General features: G+C 33.9%; 1 protein-coding gene across 17 annotated transcripts in view; it reads left to right on the top strand.

Annotated features, from left to right (window-relative positions):
• PCDH15 (protocadherin related 15) overlaps window positions 1-19,199 on the top strand; it is a 634,897-nt gene that overhangs the window by 454,001 nt on the left and 161,697 nt on the right. For all 17 annotated transcript variants that reach the window (XM_045568054.1, XM_045568051.1, XM_045568050.1 and 14 more), the window contains 2 exons: window positions 15,990-16,295; window positions 18,532-18,756. In XM_045568054.1, coding sequence (XP_045424010.1) covers window positions 15,990-16,295; window positions 18,532-18,756 — 531 coding nt within the window. The remainder of the gene's footprint in view (window positions 1-15,989; window positions 16,296-18,531; window positions 18,757-19,199) is intronic.

Raw genomic sequence — 19,199 nt, 5'->3', positions numbered from 1 at the left:
TAGAAAAAAATATCTAAAGCTCACTATATGTAAAACTTCTATTCTTACTTAGGAATCAAATTCAACAAGAAAATATAAAAGTAACATCTCTACAGGAGCAGAACACAATTATTACTTTGGATGGGAAAAATAAAAACCTAGATATTTTTAACTTTAAGGCTTTAATGCAGCTAATTGTTTCATTCCAAAACAATAAATGATGTTGCATAGGCTCTTTGAGTATGTGGTGTGTGTGTATAAAATTTGCTATATTCCGTTAAACAAGGGGTTTATAATCTAATGAAAAGTCAATACAGAATAGGCTTGTTATGGAGACCGAAATGTACCACCTAGATCCTCCTTGAAGAAAGAACTTGATGTCTTAGTTTCTGGGAGTGATACAGGCAGTTATCCTTCAACTGCCATCCACTTCAAGCATTACCCCAGCTGCAGAAGGCTCCCTTGCCACAGTCACACCCTTTCCAATGTAGCCCACATCCTGAATGATGCCTAAACGTAAAGTCCTGGGCATTTTGCCCCAGTTCAGAACAACTCTGACACGCAATTTTGATTTTAGAGCTCCTACTTGGGTTGGTGAAGGCTGTAATTGACCCCATATAGTAGTTAGACTTCTCCCTCAATCCAGTCCCCCTTTCTTCCTTTGCCTTCTAGAAGTGTTAATTTCAAAAGCACTTCACAGTAAAACTCTTACAACTAATCTCTGTCTCATTGTCTGCTTCTCAGAGAACTCAGCCTGCAAAGACCCTTACATAGTATAGCTTTTTCTTGAAGTCATACAAGAATCAAAGATGAGAGGCTCTTTTTATTTTTTTTTATTTAGGTGCAGTCTACAAAATAAATAAATAAAAGCATGCAATATTTCTTTGGCTTGTTTTCTCACTATTTAGTTTATGATATCTCAGATGATTAGTTCATTGGGATTTCTGAAACCCAGGACTGGAAATATTCCCTCTGTGTATCATAATTCACAACGTGGATATATAGGAAATATAGCCTCTTTTTCTCTGTCTTATTTCTTCTATCTGGACATTTTTATGTGGAGCTCCTCTGAGCCACAGTCTTTTCTAATGGTTTTATGACTTCTCAGTATCATACTCATCCAAGTCTGCACAGACAGGTTTCTGTCAAAAGCAATCAGTCTTTATGAAAGTAGCAGGAGTAATGTTTCCTCTGGGCAAAGCAAATCAAAGTGGTTCACACTTGTCATGTTAGACAGTAACTTCAGTCTCCATTTAGATTCCTCAGACTTTAAGTTTGAAATAAGTCAATAGTTTTCTTCTTTATTATCTGCAAAAATTCTTGGTAGACAGATTACAGAGTTTCAGTTTCTCAGAGTAATATGCTTTTTAAAAAAAATATGAGCATATAACAGAGATATTGTGGGTTCTATTCCAGGCTACCACAATAAAGCAAATATTGCAATGAAGCCAGTCACATAAGTTTTTCGGTTTCTCAGTGCATATAAATGATATGTTTATACTATACTGTAGTCTATTAAGTGTGTAATAGCATTATGTCTTTAAAAAAATACAGACCTAAATTAAAAATATTTTATTGCTAAAAAATGCTAATCACCATCTGAGCCTTCAGTGAGTTATAACTTTTTGCTGGTGGAGGGTCTTGCCCTGATGTTGATGGTTACTGATTGATCAGAGTGATGGCTCCTGAAGGTTGTGGTAGCTGTGACAATTTCTTAAAATAAGACACCAATGAAGTTTGCTGCATTGATTGACTCTTCCTTTCACAAAACGTTTCTCTGTAGCATGTGATACTGTTTCATAGCATTTTACCAACAAATAGAACTTCTTTCAAAATTTGAGTCAATCCTCTCAAACCCTGCCCCTACTTTATCAACTAAGTCTATATAATATGATAACTCCTTTGTATTCATTTCAACAGTGTTCACAGCATCTTCACCAGGAGTAGATTCCATCACGAGAAACTGCTTACTTTGTTCATCCATAGGAAGCAACTAACTCTTCATCTGTTTAAGTTTTATAACGACATTGCAGCAATTCCGCCACATCTTCAAGTTCCCCTTCTAATTCTAGTTCTCTTGCTATTTCCACCACATCTGCAGTCCCTTCTTCCAGTGAAGTCATTTGTGAAGATTAGAATCAACTTCTTCCAAACTGCTGTTAATGTTGATATTTTGACCTTATTTCATCCATCATTAAACATTCTTAATAGCATCTGGAATGGTGAATCTTTTCCAGAAGGTTTTCAATTTACTCTACCCAGCTCCATCAGAGGAATCACAACTGATGGTAGCTATAGCCTTAGGAAATGTATTTCTTATATAATAAGACTTAAATTCAAAATTAGTTCCTGATTTATGAGCTATAAAATAGATGTTTTGTTAGCAGGCATAAAAACATTAATCTCCTTATACATGTCCACCAGAGTTCTTGGGTGACTAGGTGAATTGCCAGTGACCAGTAATATTTTTAAAAAGTCTTTTTTTTTTTTCCTTGAGCAATAGGTCTCAATCGTGAGTTTAAAATATTCAGTAACCCATGCTGTAAACAGGTGTGCTGTCGTCCAGGCTTTGTTGTTCAATTTCTAGAGAATAGACAGAATAGATTTAACATAATTTTTAAGAGCTAGGATTTTCAAAATGGTAAATGAGCATTGGTTTCCCCTTACAATCACAGCTGCATTAACCCCTAAAAAGGGAGTCAGCCCATCCTTTGAAGCTTTTATGCCAGGCATTGACTTCTCTTCTCTAGCTGTGAAAGTCCTAGATGGCATATTCTTACAAAGAAGGCCATTTTGTCTACATTGAAAAATCTGTTGTTGTTGTTTATAATTTTTTTAATTCATAATATTACAGGGGTACAAACGTTTTGGTTACATAAATTACTTTTTTACCACTTGTGTAAAAGTTATAAGTGTCCCCATCCCTCAGATAGTGCGCACTGTACCCATTAGATGTGAATTTAACCATCCCTCCTAACCCCTCTCACCTGCTTGATTTCCGATGAATGTTATCTCCATACATGCACATAAATGTTGATCAATTAGTTCCAATTTAATGGTGAGTACAGATGGTGTTTGTTTTTCCATTCTTGTGATACTTCACTTAAAAAAATGGTCTACAGTTCCATCCAGGTTAATATAAGAGGTATTATTTCACCATTTTTTGTGGTTTAGTAGTACTCCTTGGTATACATATACTGCATTTTATTAATCCACCCATGTGCTGGATGGGCACTTGGTTTGTTTCCACATCTTTGCAATTGTGAATTGTGCTGCTATAAACATTCGAGTGCAGGTGTCTCTTCTATAGAATGTCTTTTTTTCCTTTGGGTAAATATCCAGTAGTGGGATTGCTAGATCAAATGGTAGTTCTACTTTTAGTTCTTTGATATCTCCATATTACTTTCCACAGAGGTTGCACTAGTTTGCAGTCCCACCAGCAATGTATAAGTGTTCCTGTCTCTCTGCATCCACACCAACATTTGTTGTTTTTGGACTTTTTACAAAAGCCATTCTCACTGGAGTTAAGTGACATCTCATTGTGGTTTTGATTTGCATTTCCCTGATGATTAGAGATGTTGAGCATTTTTTTATGTTTCTTGGCCATTAGTCTGTCTGCTTTTCAAAAGTTTCTGTTCATGTCTTTTGCCCACTTTTTAATGGGATTGTTTGATTTTTTTTCTTGCTGATTTTCTTGTATTCTTTACAGATTCTAGTAATCAGCCCTTTATCAGATGTGTATCATGAAAATAATTTTCTCCCATTCTGTAGGTTGTCTATTCACTCTAATGATTGTTTTCCTTGGCTGTGAAGAAGCTTTTTAATTTGATCAGGTACCATTTATTTATTTTTGTTGTTGCTGTGATTGCTTTTGGGGTCTTCTTCATAAATTCTTTGCCTAGGCCGACATCTATAAAAGTTTTTCCAATATTTTCTTCTAGAATTCTTATAGTTTCATGTCTTAGAATGAACCCCCATCATTTTTTACAGATCTAGAAAAAATAATTCTATGCTTCATATGGAACCAGAGAAGACCTTGTATAGCCAAAGCAACCTTAATTGAAAAGAACAAACTGGGAAGTATCAATTTACCAGACTTCAAGCTACACTACTAGGCTATAGTAACCAAAACAGGATGATACTGGCACAAGAACAGAGACCTAGACCTGGATCAGAACAAAGAATCCAGATATAAAACCATCCTCATATTGCCATCTGATATTTGACAAAGCAAACAAAAACATACACTGGGGAAAAGAATCCATATTCAATAAATGGTGCTGGGAAAATTGGATAGGTACATGTGGAAGACTGAAACAGGATCCGCACCTCTTACCACTCACAAAAATCAACTCACAATGGATAACAGAAAAATGTGTTGTTTAGTGTAGCCACCTTCATCAATTATCTTAACTAGATCTTCTGGATAACTCACTGCCTCTTCTACATCAGCACTTGCTGCTTCACTTTGCATTTTTATGTTATCGAGATGGCTTCTTTCCTTAAATCTCATGAACCAACCCCTGCTAGCTTCCAACTTTTCTTTCCTCACAGTCTTCACTGAATTAAAGAGAGTTAGGGCCTTGTTCTGGATTAGGCTTTGGTTTGAGGAAATGTGGTGGCTAATTTGATATTCTATCCAGCCAACTAAAACTTTCTTCCTATCGGTAATATGGTTATTTCACTTTCTTATCATTTGTGTGTTCACTGGAGTAGCGTTTTTAATTTCCTTCAAGAGCTTTTCCTGTGCATTCACAACTTGGCTAACTGTTTGCTGCAAGAGGACTAGCTATTGGCATATCTCAACTTTTGACATGCCTTCCACACTAATTATTATTTCTAACTTTTAATTTCAAATGAGAGACACACAATTCTTCATATCACTTGAACACTTAGAAGCCATTGTAGAGTTATAAATTGCCTAATTTCAATATTTTTGTGTCTCAGGAACTAGGGAGGACTAAGGAGAAGGAGAAAGACTGGGGAATGGACAGTCAGTGGAACAGTCAGAACACGTACATTTATTAAGTTTACTGTCTCTTATGGGTGCAGTCGATGGCATCCCAAAACAATCACAATAGTAACAGCAAAGATCACTGATCACAGATCACCATGACAGATATAATGATAAAGAAAAAGTTTGAAATATTGCAAGAATTACCAAAATGTGATGCAGATACATGATCACATGCCATTGCGAAATGATACCAATAGACTTGCTTGACACATGGTTGCCACAAACCTTCAGTTTGCAAAAAATGGAACATCTGTGAAGCACAATGAAGTGAAATGTGATGAAATAAGAAGGTATTCATGTAAACTTAACGTTTCTATCTGTTCTTTTATTCCAGAGTCCAGTTCTTTTATGCAGTATCATGTAATTCTACTGGCCAGATTGCTCCTGTGGAGCAGTTATGTTCCATAAACCTAACATCCTATAGAATAAATTCTGTTATTCTCAGGAAAAATTCCTGCTTGGCCAATTGATAGTAAAATATTATTTTATTTATGTGTGCTGACAAATAAAAAATAATGTATGTCCAAATGAAATTTTTCCCCACTTTGTAATTTCCAATCTAGTTTATTTTCTCTAATTTAACCAGAAAAACGTAAGGATGTTGATAAAATATCTGAGTCTTTCATAAATCTGTAACTTTTAAAAATTTATGTATATATTTAATATTAATGTGAGCAGAAATACCATTTACACCAAAATTAAAGGAAACAAACTGACAATATCTTGCATAAGGCCTGATTCATAGTAATTATTCTAAAATAGTTATCTACTATTTACACAATCATTAGTATGCAAGAGTATGCTATGGGAAAGAAGGCAGCTAAAAAGGAAAGAGCATAGCAGAATTTGAATCCATAATTTCTGATTCAAAATGCAGTTCCACACTTTATATATCTTATCTCTTTCCTCTACACATAAATATAGTCCCGGGGGTAAATAAGGAAATAAGTTGTTATTTCCAATTAATTTTATTTCCCTAATTTAAATGACAATGTTTAACAGGACAGTAGAAATGTGATCTTCAGTTACTTCAGTGAATTGTTGTCATAGGAGTGAATATGAAACATACATTTCTAAATCCACCTATTTAAAGATATCCCAGATTAAGGCAATGAAACATAGCTGAAAGTTACTAAACTTTAGGCCTAGCTCAAGGAATGAGTGATGTTAAAATAAAACTAGGGGATCAGAATGTATATCCTGCTTTAGCCCAGTGACTTTATCAAGGTAGGTAAAGGAGATAAGATTGTAGCAATGTGTATAAAATGGAGAAAGTCCTTTTAATTTTATGGGTGGTTGTTTGAGAAACAATAGTGGTTTATATTCAGTAAGTGGAATTATTGATAGTATTGGGAATTGGGAGATATTCTTCTCTCATTAAATGAATATTATATTGGCCATAGGTACTTTTATTTATTTTGATTTAGATCCACATCTGTTAATCTAATAATTGAACATTCTCCAGAAAATTTAATTATGGAGAATTTCACAGAGAATCCAACCTGGCTGTCACATTCTTTCCAGTTTCCAATCATGATTTTCTTCTAGCACTGATACAAGCAAATAATATGTGAGTAAACATGATTTAATAAAAAGCTCTGTGACAGACAGAAGGACACTACCTAGGGCATAGATTATTCTTGGCTTTTTAGGGACATACATGGGTATGTTTATATTTAATGCAAAAGAATACTGGATAAAAAGAAAATTAAAACTTGGGATTAGTATATGGAATAATAAAGACATCTGATAAGCAAAAATTACATCTTTGATAAGCATAGAGAAAATTATTGAAAATAATTTTTAGAACAGAAAACCATACTTTGTGTCAGAACTTAACAGAAAAGGTAAGCACAAACAAAAAATCAAAATACCTGGGTCAAGCAGATTATCACATAAAATGCAAATCCATAGTAATGGTAGTCTTCTCTTACTTCATTACTTAAAAAGTGGTAAATGTTGAGTATAACTCCAGAGATACCTTGAGTTACTCTGCATAGTAGTATGGGCAAATATTTTAGAAAGTGATACCACTGTAATGAGTATTGAATAATATTCATTTGAAAATGTTTATTTGTGGTATATTAGGAAGTTACAGGGGTCTTTCTTTTAACTAGAGTTAATCCTCAAAGTGATAAAAATTGGTTCTTGGGAGGCAAAAATATCTTACTCTTCTTATGTATGTAACACAGACACATATAAACAGATACACAATATATCTATGTTAATAAAATTTCCTGGAAGTTCAATTAGGAAGTGGAAAATAATCTAAAAAGGCTCTTCAAGGGGGAAATAATGAAAAAAATAATTTGAGCAACTCCTGAATAGAGTGTTGAAAAATTAAACTACTGCATTTAATTTCATAAGAAATAGGTATATTTACTACACTTATTTTTAAACTGAACTAGAAATGGGTGTCAATGTATTTTAGGTGACAGAATGAAATGTAAAAAAGCAATAGACCATAAGATAAGGACAAAGTTTGGGCAAAATAATTGTTGATGTGATTGCTCACTCAATTTTCACCTAAAAAACGAAATGTCTTTTCATCTTACATTTCATCTAATTAACAGGAAACATACCTGCTTTTAAGAAAAGATTATAAATACTAATTGACATTTTTTATTTCTTCATGTGTTTGGGTGGTTGAGGTAGGAATGATAGGGAGCTGCATAACAAAAATAGCTTCAGAAGACATTTTTGCAGAAATTACTGCACAGCTAACACCTGTCAATGCAAAGAACAGACATTGTATCATAAGAACAAACCTTCAGAACTCTTAATTTCATGGGGGCTATAAAAATACAAAAAAAAGTAATAAAACATTTGGTAAAGAATGTACAATGAGCTTTAGGAGCATAAAGATGAGGCTTATAACTTTGCTGCTACTGAGAGAGGTGATGTTTAGGCTGAAGAACCAGATTGGGAAGCAGGGGAGGACTTTATGGTAGGATAAAGTAGGCATGAGACAGGGTGGTTAGTTTGGCAAAATGCCTTAGACTTAGGGCTTAGAACACATTTGTCCACAGATGAAAAGATGGGACTGAAGAGGTGAGAGAAGTAGAAGAAGAGGTAAACAAACAAAATATCATTTCAGCATATGACTTTCCACCATCACATGCAAAAGTATATACACAATAAACCTAAAGTACAGAATTATCAAATGCTAAGCAACAGGGAAAAAATATGAAAATAATGGAATGAGTCCTCTCAGATTTTCCTCTCCCTTTTCAGAAGTGTAAGGCATATTTGAGAGAGGGAAAAGACTGCCTTACTATAGAACTATGTAAATACATTTAATGAACATGAAGCATTATTTTGTTTGTTGTGTGAATATGAATCTGACAATAACCCTTTTCCTAAAGCATTGAAGTCATGATTTCTGAGTGTTTACCTATACGACAGTTGAATATGTAAAGATTTTTAGTGCAGGACTCCATGGCTTCTTCCTAGTGTTTACTCATTCAGAGCTCTGTAGGCTGTACTGCAATAGCTGAAAATGGCTTGTTTAACTCAGACACCCTCAATTCATTTGCATCAAATGTCACCCAGCTCTACAGAGATAGTTTACTTCCATTTGCTTGTGGCCCCACTTCCCACTTCTCTCTCACCAAACAATTCACAGGTTCTTTTCTCTACTGGTGGCTTCCATTATGTAATAGATGGATGTACTATGGCTTTCTAGGCCTAATATTTAATCGCACATTACACATATATGGCAACAAAAAGTGGCTCATGCTAACTGAAAGAGGAATCAGAAGGCTAGATGGAAAGAAAAGGCGTCCCAGATGAGCAGAACTGAAGCTAGGTTTTGAAGATCCAGAAAGGTGAGAGAGAGCATGGTACATTTCATTTCAAGGAAAACCAGGGTAGTAGATTGTTTAATTGTTTCAATTTATTGTTCTCCCATTCTATGAGAGGATGCTATTTTCACAACATGTGAAAATGGCATGCGATTTGCCTTGGCCAATGAAGTGAGAGCGTAGGTGGTGTGTTTCACTTCCAAGCAGAAGCATTAAAAGCTGCAGTTTGATCATCTCATCAAACTTGTTTTTCCTCTGTCCCATGAGCATCATGTTCCAACAGAGGCAGCTCCTTTACTCTCCTTTCTGAGTAAGATAATACAGAGTAAAGCTGCAGGCAATTTAGGATGGATGCTGCATAGGTGAGACATAAATATCCGTGGTAACAAAGCACTGAATTTGAGAGTTGCTTGGAAGCTGGCTGACACAGTAAATAAACTACTTTGACTAAAACATAGAGTTTGTGTCAGAGAGTAAGTTGAGGAAGATAAATGCAAAAAGATAAGTTAGAACAAGGTCATGAAGAGCCTTGGATGCTAGGCTAAATGTAATTCGTTGTATAACTTAGAGTAATTGCTTTGGCTATTGGTAGATTCAGCAAAACCTTCAAGTAAGGCACCCACTACTTGGTAAAAGTGATGTCCTTAATTAAGCATTTATTCAACAAATATTCATTGAACACCTGTGAAGAATAGGCATTGGCAAGTCAGTTATGAGCAATGCATTTTTTCCTCAAGTTGTTTGAAGTATAGTGTGGGAGACAGGCAGGTAACCAGCCAGTTACAATGTGTTACAGAGCTAAATAAATACAGGATGACAGGGAGTCTCAGTGTATGACTGCTGTCTAGACTTGACCAGAGGAGGCATCCCACAGAAATATCTAAGCCCTTAAAGACAGTTTAATTGAGGTTCCTCCATGGTAGAATGGAAAGAATTTAAGAACACTAAAAAAGACATAGCATTGGAGAAAAATATGGGCAGCTGCCAAGCTTTTTATATGTGGAAATACTATTTAGTGATTTCTCTGGATAGAATTTATCTTTTAAGATTTGGAAGGACAGCCTGCGGTAGTTACAATGAGCAAGGGAATGTTTAATGTAAAATAACTCTTATATTACTTTCAGGTATCACTACGATGATTTTTAAGAGCTTCACAATTTATGATCAGGTCATGATCACTCATCCACTGACATATATATTTGTTTTCCAAACCATGATGAAATTACTTTAAAATGCACCTGAAAGTTATCTCTTCTCTTCTTCTTTCAAATGAAATGCACCTTTTGAACTGACTTTTCTCAAGCCAAACACAGCAAACATTTCTTAGTGTGGCAATAGCTATAAAATCATCAGATATACTTTTTCATCAAAATTCCTCTATCATGTATTTAATCTAACACTATCTGAATGTATGCATCAAAAGGTTTTACATCTTCATTTTTATTATAATTATTAAAGTAAACTTCTGCTATTTATCATCTGATCATGTAAACTTTTCTTATATATTTACTTATTACATCAAAAATACTATGTGGACAGGTATCTTTCACATATGAATTTGCTAATTAATACAGACACCAAAGTTCTCATAAATCTAGACAACAACAATGTTAATAGGACCTAACAGATTCTCTATACCAGATTAAACATGACCCTAAGGAAAATTATATGTATAAATAAGCCAATAAAATTAGGTTAGTTTTTTTCTATCAAAAAACGTCTTTAAGAACTTTAGGACAGAATTAATTTTTTGAAAAATCACAATAAAAGTAAACATGGCTTGCTTTATTGATTGCTTAATGTAACCCAAGTATTCTGCTAATTGTTTTCAGTCCTCATAGGAGGTAGTAAGATAAATACTAATGATGGTTATCATTTTACAGATGAAGAATGGATGCTTAGAGCTGTGGGGGTGGAGGAAAACTTCCGAGGGAGTTTCCCTGGAAGATCAACTCACAATAAAGCAGATTAATAAGAGAAAGAGATTTACTTACCAAGCACACAAGAGAATCACAGAGTTATTATCCCATATCCCAGTGGGATCCAAAAATTTATGTACCCTCATTTTAGAGGAGAAGGGGATATGAGGAATATAGGTAATTCTGTTTAGGGGCAATAAATGGTTACTAGGGAGGATGAATAGGTACATGGGAAAATGAATGGATGGGGGAAATAGATTGACTTATGAATGCTTGTCTTTGGAAATTAAATTAACCTGAGAGATAGGTATTATATTTAAAATGATTTGGGCCAGATCTGTTGCATTCTTGATCTTCTTTTCTGTAATATATTGAGATAACAGAGAGGGGAAGGAACGGCAATTGTTTTCTTTTCATGAGTACATCTGGTTTTATGCAGTTAGAGGGAAAACCTCCTCCAACACCTATTGATCTCTAAGGACCTTTAATTCAAAATACTCTTTCTACCAACGTGTCATATTTTGGGGCGAAATTTCCTGTGCTCCTTCAGAGCAATTAACTCATCTAAAGACGTTGAGTGACTATGGCGAGGATCCGGCTTCTAACCTAGAGTTGAGCCCTTGAGAAATCACTAGTTTAAATATGGGTTTTCTAGATTTCTAGGGATTGAATATTTGAGAGTTCCAATATTTGATGAAAAAGTATTCACTGTGGTTATATTTTCAGTGATTTCAATTCAAGTGTGCTTGTTACCTTCTGACCAGTAAGTCTAGCTGCTATTGTTCAATAATGAATATGAGTCATTTATGTGGAGAGAGGAAAAATTTGCCTGCATCTTGAGTCATTAAATTGTTTCTCTCCTTTTATGCTAATAATCACAGCCCTTAAATATCTCAAATTCTTTATAGAAATAAAGACAACTATTGCATATCTTTTTGAAGTTTATAGATAATAATTTAAAAAGTGTATTTTCACCAGTAATGTCATTAATACATTAGGGATGTACTGCCCAACTTCTCCATCATGTTGGTTCCTGCTTCAGGGTGAGAAGCACAACCCCTGAAATTGCTGTAAAGGACAAACAAAAAATAGAGCAAGCCTCCATCTCAGCTTCACACTGGGCTAATTAGGTGCTTCATGGTAGTTCACACCTTTTTAATAGCTATCACATTTTCTTTTTGAAGTTCTTTGCTTGCAGCTGATTTTTGTCATAATAAACACATGATTTTCTATCTAAATAATTAATCTGAATGGGTATAAGTTTAAAAAATATTTTAAATTAGAATTAATCACTGACAAATTGCACAAGTAATCTACCCAGGGACTCCTCCATAGAAGGTGTGCGTACAAACATCAGACCTTCCTTTGAGGTTTTGTCCCAATGTATTCCACCAGTAGAGACATACTTTTAAGTGTCTATTGGATTAGGAGCCCCCAGCGTAGGAATCCCAGTAATAAGCTTTCACTTTTATTGATGGGAAGGATTGTGTAGTAGACTATTCCAAAAAGATAACCAAAAAAAAAAAGGAATGAATTTAATGTTTAAGAAATATATTTCCTTATTCGTATTTCAAAGGGAAGGCTATAAAATGGGTGCTGAGCAACTACCCAAAAAAATCTTTGTTAAGTAACTGCCCAGGTACATCATGCGACTTCTTTCTTAAGTAATTATTTGGTTGTCTTTAATATACTCTGACTTTTAAGGATTAAGGTTTGCCAGTAGTGTTTCTGGCCAATATTCAAAATTCTGTTCAGTGAGATCTTTATTTGACTACAGACTATCAGCCAATTTCCCAGCATTATGCATTCACAAATCAGTAGCCACAAATCAAGCCCCATAGTAAGGTGTATATTACAAAAATGTGTTAACTGTGAACAGATGATTATAAAGTTGCAGCTATTACTGTTTATTGCTTTGATGTAGTACAAGGGGAGAATAGATGTGTGATTTTTCTTATTAACAATTTTAATTAACTTTTAATTGATTTCTAGGAAGATAAGTGGTTTCATTATAGCATCACACACTGAACTGCTTGACTAAATATTAAACATCGACGCAAATTCTTGAAAGGACTGCTGATAATATAAGATTCTGTGTTTGGTTATCTTGTCTAACATCTACATACTCATCTATAGTAGTAAATAAGTGAAACTGCCTTGTTCAGCCAGCCCGTGTTTCTTGACTTACATGACCTTATTTATACTCCTCAATTAATGAAGAGATAGAAAAAGAAAGGAAATAGCCCTGCATTTTACATCCTACTTTTTCTTTTAATTTCCATTAGATGTATGTCTGAGTCACATTAAAATTTTTAGAGCAGTTTCCTGGAGGATATTACAGTATTATTCCATAAGCATCAAATACACTTCTTTTCATAGTAGCTAGGCATTTAGTGAATTAAGTGGTAGTGAGTTGAGTCAATGTGGTGTGTGTGTGTGTGTGTGTGTGTGTGTGTGTGTGTGTGTGTGTGTGTGTGTGTGTACTTGGCATGTTACTTACATTTTATAAAAATTTCAACTGATTATTTTAAAAATTATGAAACCCTATTGATGAAGCTGCCTCATCTAACATTTGCTTCCAGTCTACCTGTTGAATATCTATTTGGAGATTTTCTCTCAACAAATCATGCCATCATAAAATATAAATTACTGGTATATTTTCAAAAGGTATGATTAAGGTTAAGGATATTGAGATGGGAATATTATCCTGGGATGTCCAGGTGAGCTTAGTATAATCATACAAGCCCTTGAAAGTTGAATAGGATGGCTAAAGAGTGGGTCAAAAAGATGAGATGGAAGAAGAAGGAAGAGGAATTAAAAAAATGTAAAAGGAACTCTACCGTCATTGATGGCTTTAAAAATGGAGGGAATGTGCCATGAGCCAAGGGCTATGAATGAGTGACCTCTAGAAACTGGATTGGTCTTCATAAGTCAGCCATCAAGGAAGTAGAGATCTCAATCCTACAACCTCAAGCAACTTGAATTCTGTCAACAACTGGAATGAGCAAGGAAATTGTTTCCTTCTAGGGCTTCCAGAAGGGAACATATTCATGCCTACACCTTGATTTTAGCCTGGTGAGACCATGTTGGACTGACCTACAGAACTATAAAATAATAAACTTGTGTTTTATAAGCTGCTAAATTTGTGATTATTTGTTATGGCAGCAAGAGAAAACTAATACAGACATATTGAAGGCACACTAATGGAGATATCCATTAAGCAGCTGGATGCATGTAGAACAATACATATACAACACTCTCCCCCTCTCACCCACACACTCACACACACACAACCGCACATACAGCACATTGGCCAAATTGAACCATTCTAAGTCTTAAATGATATGGATAAATAAAAAACAACTTGATCAAGAGTCATTTAAATTACTAATTACCGTAAATCATTGATTTCTATAGTCTTAATGTATTCCACAGACATAAAAAGTGACTGAAAATTTCAGGAGTGCTGGTATTATGAAATAAGGCCTGTTTATATTATTGGTTTACATTTTTTTCTATGTACTTGATCAGTGATTTCATTCAAAAAATAAAGTCCACAGTGTTTTTTTTTTTTTTTTTTTGTGGCAGGGGGAAGTGTAGGAGACAATGGTCTTTGTTTTTTTCCACTCAGATGACTAACTTGACTAATTTGGAAAGCAAATTCTAGGCAAAGTATAAAAGTAGAAGAAAATATGTCAATAGAAACTCTTCACCTCTTTTACAGTATTTTCCCCTCTTTAGGGGCATTCCTACAATTCTTCTTCAATCTTTTCTCAGGAGTAAACCCCAAGAGATGTTTAATTCCCAGAAGCATTTTGTTTTGATGAATCAAAGAGACAAATCCTGCTGAAACGTCTGGCATTATGACATATAGGAGGAGCACAGTTATAACATGATTTTTATATCTTGAACTTTGTCATTGCAAACAAGACACAAGCCTTCAGCAAATCCATCCCACATACTTCACCAGTGTTTATAAAGCAGGATATATAACTGCATACATGCTGTTAAATATATCCTATTGCATTCCAGGTTTTGTGGACATCAAGTTATTATTGTGCCCCTGGCTCATAAGGCAGCCAAGTGTCTTATTTTCCTTAATTTCCTTGTTGATAGCATAGTTATATAACATTTCACAGTTTCTAAGATTTATTCCAGTTTCTGTAAAGAACAATAATATGGAACTATTTAACACAACATATACAGTACTTCTGGAAGGCCTCGTGGCACAATGGTAGCACAACGGACTCCAAAATACACAGTATTTGATAGAGTCATAATTTGTATCACAACTGAGTTTTAGACGAGATTCTTGTAGCATTCCATTAGATGAATATTGACTCAAAATTTACTAATTTTATTTGATGAAAAGGGATTTTACACGATTTAAAAATTTTCCATGAATACAAATTCATTACAGTTGACCAATTCTCAATTTTTATTTGAGGACTTGTATTCCAATATTAAATAAGAGCCCTTTGCAGGCACTTTATAATTACTGTACTTTTAGTTCCATTTGGATTTGGGGGGAAGATTTAGTTTCAAATCTCAGCTCCATATATTCAATTAATGTAATATTCATTAATTCCACAAGTATTTGTTAAGTAGTTTTATATGTGAAATATTATACTAAGAACTGGGGCACTGAGATATTTAATTCTTGTACAACCTTAAGCAAGATAATTAAATTCCATAAGCCAGAGTATTCTCATTTATAAAATGAAGCCAATAATATTTACTCATAAGAACATCATGAGGATTAAATGAGGTACTATTTATGAAAATTATTTATAACAAGTATTATTTGTTAAAAATAACAAATATTGTTGAACATATAAAAATGTGAAAATGAATATATAAAGTACTTTAACAAAAACTATGGGATCTTAAATTGTCACTCAGCAAATTATGTTTAGTTAATTAAAAATTAAATATTTTTTCTTTAGTATCAGAAACCTATAAAAATGATAATACATGAACAATTCAGTATTTATAAAATAAGATTTTTCTGTCATAATATATTATTACTGCTAATCACATTATCAGTTTATAAGTTATACTAATTTTGAATGAAGGAAATTAATTAAAGTTTAGTATTTTTTTAATGTTTTAGACTTTGAATTGCATTGTCATTGTCTTTTTAATTTTATCCTTAGAGAAAAAAATAATATTTGATTAGAAAAATGTCATAGCTCATTAACTATCCCCTTAATCTATTAGCAGCATACCAAAAGTTATTCTGTGAATTCCTTTGTTTTTCATTTCATTTAGGCAACAGACCCTGATGCTGGAATAAATGGCCAAGTGCACTACAGTTTGGGTAACTTCAATAATCTTTTTCGCATCACATCCAATGGGAGCATTTACACAGCAGTGAAGCTTAACAGAGAAGTCAGGGACTACTATGAACTTGTTGTTGTGGCAACAGATGGAGCGGTACACCCTCGTCATTCAACTCTAACACTGGCCATTAAGGTTTTGGATATTGATGATAACAGTCCCGTGTTCACCAATTCAACATACACTGTTGTTGTGGAAGAGAATCTGCCAGCTGGGACTACCTTCCTTCAAATAGAGGTGTGTAGAAGAAGCATTAATTTCATGAGTTCTACATTATAAGATTTGCTATTAGGGTTTGCCAAATTTAGCAAATAAGACTATAACACACCAAGTTAAATTTTAATTTCATATAAATAATAAATAATTTTCTATTGTAAGCAAATGTCAAATATTGCATATTGTATTTTATGTGGCAACCATACTTTAGGTATATCCCAAAATTAAGGGGAGAATGGTTAATTTGTAGGAAACAAAATGAAACTTTTTAATAGTTTTTTTTTTTAATTTACAGAAGTAATGTTGTATGTTTATTGGAACAGCTAACAATATAATAGTCTATGAAGTAAAAGTTAATAATCTCCCACATTGTGCCTGTGAAGTACTCAGTATTAAACTTTTATGATTATTCTTTTACAATTATATTTGTTCTCACATAGATATCAAATATTTACATATGCATAAATATGCATTTGTGTGGATATGTGTATATGTAACATATACGTATGCATATATATGCACACATACATATGTATAGGTTCCCCTATATTATACAGATATTGTACCCATTATTCTGTAGTATTTTTTTGTATTCAATATACATCTTCTAGGAATGTAAGTCTCCTTTTTAATGGCATCTCCATATCCAAGTATCTTTTTTAAATTTTTGACTATAAATTACCAGAAGCTCTGGACATTTTGATTCAGTATGTTAGGTTGACCCATAAATCCGCATTTTTTAGCAACCACTCCATTTCATTCTGGCTCAGATGATCTATGAGGTATATTTTGAAACAAAATTTTGTAGTTGTTGCTTCACCTGCAATCCACAACTTGATTTTTGTTAGCGTGGTTTTCAAGAATCTGTATTCCTTCCATAATTGAACTCAACAAATATTTACTTAGGCAATAAACATTAATAAATCTAAATAAGGCAGGGAGAGGAATGGGATCTCTCCATTTATTCCTTCATTCATCAATCAATTAGTTAATTCATTTATTTAACAAGTATATCTTCAATCAATCAATTAATAACTAGTTAATTCATGTATTTAACAAGTATATCTTCTGTGTCTACTGTATCCCAAATCCTCTGCTAGACTTTGGGCACACAAAGGTGAACAAGAAAAATTTCTTGCCATCTTTGAGTTTTCAGTCTAGTTTAGCAATCAGACAAGTAAATTGGTAGTTAGAACATAGGTCATCAATACAGGAGATCTAGGATAATAGAGGTGGAGCTCTTAACCTAATCTGAGAGCAAAGAAAATGCTTGCTGGAAAAGGTTGTTTCTAAAGCATGAACCAAGGGGCAAGTAAGAGTTATTCAAGCAAAGAAGAAAGAAGGATTATTCAAAGCAGCAAATAAACCTGCTCAAAATCCTGGGAGAGAGGAGATGTTTGTATTTACAAATCCACATTCTTACATACCCTGGATCTTCTTTTATTCTTGCTGCATTCCATTTTCTTTACCTGAGGTGCATTTGCCAGTCTATGCTACCGATTGAAATAGCCGATTGAAATAGCCATTCTATAACACTTCCATAAAAAGCATCCTTTCAGCTAAAAGATATCATTCCCAATTTGGAACACCTTTTAGATGACATATCACTATTTTTTTCTCCTTCTATTTGGGTATTTGTTGTCTTATTTCCTCTTTGAGACCATAATGGGGCGGGGAGGGGGTGAGGTGGTGGCAATAATTGTGTCTTCATTCCTCATGGTGATCTTTACAGCACCTTGTGCATAATTACTACTCAAATATTGGTTAAATGAAGGGAGGTATAAATAGAGTGATCTCTAAGAATGTTATCACAGGATTCCTGTGAGAATAAATTGCCTCTTACAGTTTCTTAGTCTTCTTACAGTCCTTTAGCACTCTATTATGTTTATGGAAATCACTCGATACAATTTACTTTTATTTAAAATATTATTATGATGATTATTAAATCTGCAGGAAATAACACAATCATTTATGACAATATTTCTTTACTGTGGTATGATTCATCTAATCAGTGATTTTTCACATAAAAAGATATACTAATAACATCAACAATGACAAAATCTCATGGGTAGATCTCTCTCTCTCCCTCCCTCTCTTTGGTAAAGTATTTAACAAAGTGGTTTTTTTTTTTTTTAAATGTGTCTTTTGATTAACTTTATGCTGTCCTAGGCACTGACACATGACTTCTATCCATCTTGCATTTCTCTTTTACAGTAACATCACTAATACAACCATTCTTCTGCTTAACTCGTTACAGGCCAAAGATGTTGACCTTGGAGCAAATGTGTCTTACCGGATAAGAAGCCCGGAAGTGAAGCACTTTTTTGCACTACATCCATTTACAGGAGAACTATCCCTTTTAAGGAGTTTAGATTATGAGGCATTTCCAGACCAAGAAGCAAGTATCACTTTTCTGGTGGAAGCCTTTGATATTTATGGAACGATGCCACCTGGTATTGCTACTGTCATGGTGATAGTAAAGGTAAGGAATATAGATGACTTCTGGTTGCCTACTTTGCTTTCTCTACATGTAGCTTTTATTTCTTATATTATACCTATAATATTTTTTGATAACAATTCATAATACCACAGTGGTACCAGATCCGGAACATAGATTTTCTGAATGTGAAATATTTGTGAAGAATTGAGAATAACTATATTTTTAACTATAAAAGATAAATTTGAAAGAGGTACTAAATGTGAGTTCATAGACTGTGGCTGTTTGAATCTGCCATTAGCACTGTGACTTCAGTCAAGTCATAACTTCTCTAGACTACAATTTAGTTCAAACTCCGGAGCACCAGCAATTATAACCTAGTCCAAACCCTTTAATTTATTTTTTTAAATGACTCTGAAAGGTTAAGAGTTCTTGGGCCCCATAACTAAATAGTTCAGTTTGGAAACACAAAACTCTGAGATGAACTA

The sequence above is a fragment of the Lemur catta genome, chromosome 14 (assembly GCF_020740605.2).
Source record: "Lemur catta isolate mLemCat1 chromosome 14, mLemCat1.pri, whole genome shotgun sequence".
NCBI classification, from domain to species: domain Eukaryota; kingdom Metazoa; phylum Chordata; class Mammalia; order Primates; family Lemuridae; genus Lemur; species Lemur catta.
Note: the sequence above shows the minus strand (reverse complement) of the source record. Positions and strands in the feature narration are given on the sequence as shown.